The 9,171-nt window shown below is 42.2% G+C and overlaps 1 protein-coding gene and 1 long non-coding RNA gene across 2 annotated transcripts; both read right to left on the bottom strand.

Annotated features, from left to right (window-relative positions):
* Positions 1 to 949: 949 nt before the first annotated feature.
* LOC112290679 (uncharacterized) lies at positions 950 to 5,119 on the bottom strand. The gene is made up of 6 exons (XM_024537237.2): positions 4,993 to 5,119; positions 3,671 to 4,443; positions 3,400 to 3,548; positions 2,492 to 2,577; positions 2,236 to 2,270; positions 950 to 1,956 (listed from the first exon to the last, which is right to left on the bottom strand). The coding sequence occupies exons 2-6, from the start codon at positions 4,377 to 4,379 to the stop codon at positions 1,124 to 1,126; spliced, it is 1,812 nt and encodes a 603-aa protein (XP_024393005.1). The 5' UTR covers positions 4,380 to 4,443; positions 4,993 to 5,119; the 3' UTR covers positions 950 to 1,123.
* A 2,369-nt stretch (positions 5,120 to 7,488) lies between these two features.
* On the bottom strand, positions 7,489 to 8,467 carry LOC149987984 (uncharacterized). Its single transcript, XR_016506171.1, has 2 exons — positions 8,259 to 8,467; positions 7,489 to 7,810 (listed from the first exon to the last, which is right to left on the bottom strand). It is a non-coding gene; the product is annotated as an uncharacterized LOC149987984 (long non-coding RNA).
* Positions 8,468 to 9,171: the final 704 nt, after the last annotated feature.

Here is a 9,171-nt window from a genome sequence, read left to right as displayed (position 1 = left end):
TGAATAAGACACGAAATTATTCGAATGAGACTCTCCCTTGTATTGAATAGTATTTAGCTGGTAGAGTTGAATCGAAGTGCATAGCAAATCAAATCAACCACCCTCAAGTTCAGTGCCACTGATTAGGTCCTTCTTCTGGGAATGATGCTCGTGAATGCTGATTGAAATAAATAAAAGGAAAAGGGTGCCGCTTTATATGAACTAGCCTGCATTATAAGACCTGCTTGTAAGGGGTGCATCAGTTGCAGATGATTAGTTGGGGATACTTGATAAAAGCAGCAAATCAAACTTTCTTGCTCTCATTTTTAGCTGATGCTTGTGTCCGTTGAATGGAAGCTGATGCGGACCATGCCTGCAGTGGACCACTTCCAGAAATATGGTGGAATTTTAGTGCGTCTACCGACAAGCCAGGCATTTTCTGCAAATGCCAATGCAGCGTCTGCAAATTGTGATTCTCTTCATGATAGGCCAGGTCAAAACATGATAGTTTTTTTGTACATACATTTATCGGCACATAAAGAAAATTGAAGACATTATTAATGTCGGGTTGTATCACAGTAAGCGTTACGGAGTGACCTTTTGCATCAGAGTACCGAGTGTTGGTAACTTTGGATCTCATATTATGAAAATTTGTTCCCGTTCCAGGTGTTCTGTCCAGAATAATTTCATTTAGCTTGTGCTGCTGAGAATTTGATATACATGACTTCATTTTTATGATGAGCCCCATCTTTGTAACTGGTCGGTCATTTCCAATAAATATTGTTCTACTGACACAATTAGACTTGGATCCTCACCTTGATGTTATTACGTTAGGTTTCCCACTCTTAATGCACTTCAGCGGGTTGCCAGAAGTTCACATTTATTAACAGAAAGTGGACAAGTCATGATAAACTCGGATGCAGAATTTGTTGAGCAATGCAAGCATGTAAATGATCTCACAGAAAAGGAGTGCCGGAAACTATTTTATTGAATCTAATGAGATTTTTGGAGCACGAAAACGGGTAGAAGGGGAGGAAGAAAAAAAGAAAAAAAGTAAAAAAGAAAAAAAGAATGAAAATCCCAAGTGTTCGTAAATGAAAAATAAAAAAATCCTGGCTGCTTCGAATGGAATAGGCTAATTAAATTAACGTGAGAAGTTGTCGGCACCTTCCAAGCCTGTCGAAACATCTAAAGGAGTACCAGTTTCGTGTCCAGCTGTGTCCACCAAGTGTAGTTCTTCACGCATTTGAGTAACACCTGCCTCGTCCGTCATCTTCTCAGATTTCTTTGACTTTGACCTGGTCCCTGGCTTGCAACGCAGCTTGTCGAGGTGATGGTCACACAATTGGTACCCAGGTTTGGCCAATAGGGGACAGACCCAGCCCTTGCCGTCGTTCCTGTGGCACTGGTTGCCGAGAGTTTCAGCATTTTCTTGCTTGATGTATTTCAACTTCTTCGGACGGCCGATTCTTCCAGGCCTGATCTTCACTTCAGTCTCTGGCTGGGAAGCGCCAAGTACGGCACGCTTTCGTTTTCTTCCGGTTTTCGGGACATTGTCCTCACTACCAGTAGAAGTATGAAGTTCGTCTCCAGTACTAAACTCAGTTTCTTCCGAGTTTCTACTTGGCAAAGAATCCCTCTCAATCGGTGACCCCTGATCAGTAATATCCTGCTCTACATCTATCACTGAGCTGCAGAGGGCAAACTTCCCCTCTCCAAGTTCCATGTAATAAGGGGAGTTACGCAGTAGATTCGCAATGTGCTTACTGGATTGAGCTGCACCTCCCTCAAGTCCAGCTAATCCTTGCTTCCTTATTTCAGACATTATCTCCCGAGGTGTAAGACCAGCCCTGCCAGCTCGCAAACATACTGTATACACTGAAAACATTATATTCTCCCTTCTCTGTAATGATGGGTGGTCTGGTGACAAAGATGGATGATTTTCGAGAATTGTTGCTGTGGTTCGTGGAAGATATCCTGTGCATGCGGTTGACAATCAAAGCATGTAATGGTATCAGATGAATCCGCAAATTGTCTCTGAAACGTCAGGTTAATGAAGGATTTCAGAGGAAATGAAAGCACATGTTGAGCGAATTGAAACAAAGTAAACGTAGAATCAACCCAAGCATCGGGGCAAAAAAAAGAAGGCCTAAGTAGATTGTGGTTCAAAGCAGCGATATAGATTGTAGATCAAACTTGAGTTGACTGTAGACAACTTTGATACAAAGAGGTACACTGACGAGGAATTGTCCCTACCAGTAAATGATGAAATTCTTCTGTTCCTCCTAGATCTGCGCAAAATCAGACAAAAGTAAATCTATATACTTTTCGTTCATGAAAGTGGTAAACTGAGAGGTTATACTGGTCAGGAGGGTAGACAATTCAAACAAAAACAATGAGCGATAAAGGTTCCAATGAAAGTGTTAGGCCAATAGCAGTGTTTTAAGGCTTACTTCATCATGAGAAAATCAAAATCATGGTAAACATTTCAACGAAAGGAACAGATGAAGACCTTCGTTGAGTAGTTTCAGTAGACGTATCCTGATTCTCTTCGCGTGGAGGAAGAATTCCATGTCTGAGCTCTGTATACTCAGCAATCTAAAGAACAAAAACAATTATCAGTTCAAGACCCACTGTGGGTAAGAAAACAAGGTAATCCCATACTGCACGAGGGACTTGATCCGTAGACTCCTTTGGAAGTAACAGCTAGTGTGCGGGTAATTCTGATCCAAGTCCAGCCGCGTGCAATGGCATTAAAGCTGAAAAAAATGACTACGTCTTACCAGATCTGTGTTTAAGCTAAAGAAATGCAGCACTAGTTACAGGGCTAGTTGTAAGAATACACTCGAACAGCAAGTTCTTCCTGCATAACGGACAGTCATGCATGAATAGGGTTCCCATGTCCAAATTTCTCCTGCAAGGCTAGCCAGAAAGAGCATCTCCTCCAGGGCACATGTCTCTTGTCTGCATACATCATTCTAGCCAAATATTAATATATGCTGTCTTCCACGTCACAGCTTCGTCCTCACCCGTGTGCCTTTTTACAAGCTAAGCGGAGGAAAATTCAGCAACATCCCTCAGACTAATGGTACGGAGAGTAACCACTAAACACCTTGGGACTTATCTATCTGCTTGCATGACCATTGCAGCAGAAGGTTGCAGTCATCATCGTTCCAATTTCGCAACTGTGTAATTGTATTACACCAGTATTAAGTCACGCACTTGCCAGAAAGAATTAACTTACAGATCACTATGTTTTACTGCACTTTGTGGCAAAACTAGGCTCCCAAACCATAAGCATGCCGGTGCACTGCATCAGCTTTCATATGGACAAAAGTCTTCTTTCTCTACAAAACAACCAAATGAAACAAATAATCTTTGCAGAAGAAGAGATGTCAACGTTAAGAGCGCTGAACTTACTGAAGCTTTGTAATATTCAGGATTAACATGGTACTGCTCGAAAATAGCTTCATCGCTCTCAGGCTGAGGTGAAATACTAGTGCACGGTACGTCCTTTACTATCCCAGATCTTTTGCTTTCGCTGGGCAGTGGTTTTTCAGAACTTGTCCCTGCATCAAATGATTCTTTTTCTAAGCATGAACATCATCAGATGATATCCCAACCAAGATACAATTCTACGATTAACTAAACTCAAAGGCCGAGTCATAGAAACCAATGTTGACAGTGTAACCTGCAGTATTGCTCGCCCGCTCCCAATAGTTTGAAGGTTTTCTGCGAGAATGTTGCATCTCTACTTTTTGATTTTCGTTTTTCGCTAACAAAACCTCCAAATTTTCGACCTCCTTGACGGAACAAAATGTCTCATTTACTTGAGCAAGTGGAGCCGAAATTGAGCTTTCATCTCCGGAGATTAAGGCAGGACTAAGGGTTCCAACTCTCGCTTGTTTGGAACTTAAGTCCGAACAGCCAGAACTGTACCTCTCAAGCTCTTCAGGTGCATTCAAATCTATACCCCCAACTAAACGGCTCACATCCTGAGAGCCTTCTTCATTTACCTTACTGTGAGCTTCCTTTTTTGATGAACCAACGCCTTCGTCCTTCTTCGTCAGGAAACTAACAAACTCCTCTAAATTAGAATACGGTTCTAATTCGATAAAACCTTTGGAGTGCCGCAATCTGTCCAGCCACGTGAACTGAGAGCGAGAGGTAGAGTCAACCTTTTCAATTCCGACAGGCACAAGGCCTGCCCCACTTCCTTCATCTAACCCTCCTTCTCTCACCACTTCTGCATTGTTCAGGAACTCTTCTTCTGACTTCTCCTTCACCCCTCTGGAGCTCAGCACCAAATCAGATTGTTCTTGGCTCCCGAGATCAGGATTCGCACCTGACGAGGAATCCTCTCCTGCGTTTCCTCTCGAATGGTGCTTGCGAATACGCATATTTCACTATCACCAGCAATAGCTGTGCAATTTATCCGACAACTCCTCGAACCACAACAATATTCTGCCACCCAAATCGAAAGGAAGGTCAGGAAACCGTCCACTATGGTCCGAGAATCCGGAAAACTAATCTACTGTAAAAGTTTGGTATAAACAAACTACTAGCTTCAATACCATAGCGTGCTATTACGTTTGCAGTATTTCGTCTCATATATTAAGAATCTCATGCATGTTTGAGCTACCCAAATGTCCGAGTCGCAACGTGAGAGCGGTCAACTTCGAACTACTGTTAGACCTGCGAAAAAACCTCAAGAAAGGAAGTGGAACAGTGGTCCGTAGAACACAGTGTGCAGTGTCGTAAAGGAAGAGAACCGGTTCTAAAACTTAGCATATGGAGATTTGAAGAGAAACCGTAACGTAGCGAATACTCTCAAAAACGCTTCTTACTGCACTATCCTACTGAACGCCGCCAAAGGCCAAGAAATCTAATCACAATAGTGATCAGGGGCCTGCAACACGACTGTATGAAGTGGACTTGAGCTTTGAAATATTGCCGAATCAATAAATAAAAATTGAGAGCTTCCAGGTAACCTGTGAGTTGAGATGAACTTACACCGAGAAGGATCGACGCCGCCAAGGCAAAGAATTGCAAGAGCAGCCTTCTCCAGTAGAGTTCCTGCAAACGCTGCAAGCTTCACTCTAGGAACTCGCAAGCCGCCCTTCTCACTCAAGTAACGAAACTGGATAGCAATGGATCACAGAGGATCAGGTGAAACCGGAAATTCGGATGTTGACAAGAATTGTTCATCTAAATTTTTCAGAAAGACACAAGTGAAGCAAGGCTTTGCTCACATGCTTTAACTTCCCAGAGGCCCAAAACTTGGAACAAGTGGCACTGCCACATGGCAGACATAGGGCAACTCCAGAAAATATCATTCACACTATCCCGGGCTTTTCCACTGCTTCTGGACCTTTAAGGCTTTTACCTGCCTTGAGGCCTAGACTAATATTTTTTAGAAGACCTAGGGCAAAACATTGGGGAGCAGGTGTAATAAAACTGGACATACCGGGTACATGTGGCCATTTCCGGGTATCGTCAAGTTGGCGGCACTGGAGAGGCGGCAACATGCAATTGCTCTGCAAATCGAGTGTGGAGCCCTCGAGACACTAGAGGACTCGCCGACCAGCTCAGTCATCACGAGAGAGCTGAACTTTTGGCGAGCCATGTTATTCCTTTCCATCAGAAAGTACTGCAAAAGCAAAAGCCAAGACTAAAAATCGAATCCAATTTAATCAGCTTCCGCGAAAGCACCAACTCAACACCCAAAATTTGGTGCCAAACCCTAGGCTTACTAAACGGATGCAATGTGGAGCGTTCTGAGCTAATCTTCGACTAGATCACTGATTGAATGCACACGTGTTCTTATGCTCCCAACCTCAAGTTTGCATGCCTCTGTCCGGCGATCGTGAAGCTCGATATTCAGGTGCAATCGATGAAGATCCAGAGCTTCCATCCTTAGAAATCTCGTCTGGCTTATCCCGCCGCTACCTTTCCACTTCTGGGCCTAGATTTTGCCTCATGCATTCACCCTAATCATCAAGCCAACACCGTACCTGAAACTATCTCAAATTCTTAGATCACTCATAAAGTAGCTAACTTGGCAACCGCAAAGGAACCCTAATCTGACAACAACGAATGGGATAATCAGACACTAACCTACAGCAGCAGACGCAACACTAAACTCCAGGTCAATGGCCAGGTCTAGGGTTTGACGACAATTTAAACCACAATCATAATGATGTTGCTAGATATGCGCGACGTGAGTCTCGAATTCATGCACCTTCTCGAAAGACTCCTGTACATTGCTTCTGGTCAAAAGTTTCGTGTCCACCATTGCTGATTAGGCTGGATTATCGAGGCGGCTTTGTAGTGGGCATTTGCAAGTGCATTGCGAAGGCATTTTCAGATTTCAGACTCCGCTCACAAACCCACCTTTCCATTTTGTCAGTTCAAAGTCGGGAAGGAAGTCGAGGTTAACTCGTGCGAATTATCCCCTTTTGTTTTCGACTGAGATCCTTTTAGTGCAGTGGACCACCTCATTGGTGTTAAGATTTGACAACATTTCTTTTTTCTTTTTTTTTCTGAGTTTAAAATTGTGTTCGGTTTTAAATCTGTGATTAGGACTAGTTTACATGGTTATGCAACTTCTGCCTTTTCTTCCCCTCCGTTAATGAATTCTAAAGACTCATGCAAGTTCCATTCGTGGTCATTGGCAACAATAGAAAGCTTCTCGACCACTTCCGAACATGTGCAACGCCTCAAATGAAATGCAGAAAATGAAAATATAGATGTACACACACACCCACACACCAGAGGACACAAGGCGCTAGAGTAAGCTTGGTTGGATAACGCTGGTTCTCAAGAGTTCTACTGCCATGTGGTGCCATAAAATTCAATTCGATTGCGGACAGAGTGGCTAATGCACCTGAAAGGATCAAACCAAGTTGACCAGTTTGGTACAGCCCCAGGTACATCATCCAAGAACACTCATGACTAGTAATAATGGAGGCTGTAGATCAAAGCCCTCGGACACAATAGTACATCAAGTCGATGGACATACTTTAATCAACCACGAGAGTTTCAGCATGCCTCGAGCTCTGTAGCATTATACTAAACCTATATGCCGTTCATTCTCAATAGTTTTGGTGTGGATCTAAATCTTCACGTCGCTCCGATTTTAAATCTATACTGGTAAGTGCATTTCTATTAGAACCGGTGTTTTAAAAAGCTGAATGCAGAAATATAGAATTGGGGTCCTTGCAGACCGGTTTGCGTCACTGTCGGTACGACAACCGCTGCCACCATCTCGCTGAGGACAGGTTTGAGATTTGATAATATTGCACGCGCCCGACCTGAGCTTCCTGTACATGTGCCTTCTGGAATGAGTCCCGCCCAATGTTTCGGGTCAACATTTTCTTGTCCATCACAATTAGTTTGACTGGATTACAGGACTAGCTTTGAAGGTCGAATCTACAAGAATATGGTCTGTTACAGAGCTCACAGCTTCGATCTGAGCCTTTTCAAATAAAAATTCTGGAGAAGGGAAAGTGGAGATTAAGCAGCACATTTTACCAAAGCACCTGGGCTGCTAGGGGACATTCAATCGAAATCCTGACTAACCTAATCCTGTACAATAAATTTTGCCACATCCTTAAAATGCTGATGGCATGACCTAAGAAGCTCAGTCGCACCTTTTAAAAGCTGTTTCTCAGTCCAACCAGCTCCGCGGTTAAGTCAAGATGCTCAGAAAATGCCTTGATCATCATAAATTCCGCTGCAAGGCTAGGATACCCATCATTTCCTCGAAAACGTCGTAGATGCATTCTTACGCACCAGACCCAGCTCCGCAGACTTACTACATCCTCATATCCTGCGTGCCAAAGATGAATCCATAGTTATTCAAGAAGAAATCGAACAACACAACACTTACATATTCACATAGCAAATGTCGTACTTCAGTGGTTTGAACGTAGCTGTTTGCATTGGTAAGCACTGGCAAGTCATTACGCATTCGCATCTCACACACCGTTCCTCCTGTAATAAAGACTCACAAGCAGTAGAATTCAACTCCACAAACGTAACGAATAATTCACCACCTATGCACGTTGCATTCTCCTTCGTGAAACTGAAGTAGTGGAGGTTGAAACGAACTCTGCAGACACAAATACCTACTACTGTTTCTGATGAAGCTGCAAACATAATCAGATGGGCTGACAAATTTGACTACGCTCCGAATCCCTTCATCTCGCATCTCATGCTCTAGTACTCCACAATAGCTCCCACAACATCAAGATAGTGAAGAAAGCACGCATGTTCACCTTCAGATCATAACTTCCTGAATGGCTCCAATTCCTGCTCCAACAAAAACACAACAACTCATCGCGTGAAGGTATGTCTGCGTGTGAAGACTCACCCTAACCCACAACCACTGTGACTCCTACGATTCTTCTTCACAATCAAAATCCTAAAAGCGCTTCAAAGTCACGAATCCTAAGAGTGACGCCCCAAAAGAAACTGCTTTGAAGGATATATTAAAAAGCACAATTTTATGGTGTTGTGCACACCAATGAAGCGTGCGTTGGATTCCGACTTGTGCACTTTTTACCAAATATAAATCCTGATAATTTTGGACCTAATTTTTTGAATTTTGGTATATCAAAATACTTGGTGTTCACAAACCATTAAAAGCATATTAATACTGTTCATGCTTTTCGGGTGTGTTCTTAGCTCTCTTAACATTACTATTTTAGTATGAAGAATTTAGTGGTATTTACTGCCCAACATAATTTTACATTCATGAGTGCAAAAAAAAATCACACTAATAATGGAAGTGAAATTTATCTTACTCCATACTTTCTTCATGTACAACCTTGCTAATAATATGTATTATAACTTTAAAGTTCTATTTTTTTAATAGATACACTAAAGACCATATATCATTTTATGGCTCTTGTATTATAATGGCATCCAATTTTAAGCCTCTTTAGAAATACACCAAATAGTTGAAGGGATTTTTTTACCTTTGTGTTCATCCATAAAGAGAAGACACTGAAATATGGTTGAAGAGAAGAAATGAATAGATAATTTCAAGAATGGAATGTGAGAATTAGAAGTTATTTTAAGACTTGTGTTCACATAAGAGTTGTAGAATGCAACAACTTGGCACTTTGGGTGCACAAATTAATTACACATAAAGTAACATCTATTTACTTTATCAAAGTTGGAATTATT

This window comes from Physcomitrium patens, chromosome 13, assembly GCF_059467195.1.
Source record: "Physcomitrium patens ecotype Gransden chromosome 13, ASM5946719v1, whole genome shotgun sequence".
In the NCBI taxonomy this organism is placed as follows: domain Eukaryota; kingdom Viridiplantae; phylum Streptophyta; class Bryopsida; order Funariales; family Funariaceae; genus Physcomitrium; species Physcomitrium patens.
This window is presented reverse-complemented; position numbering and strand designations above follow the sequence as displayed.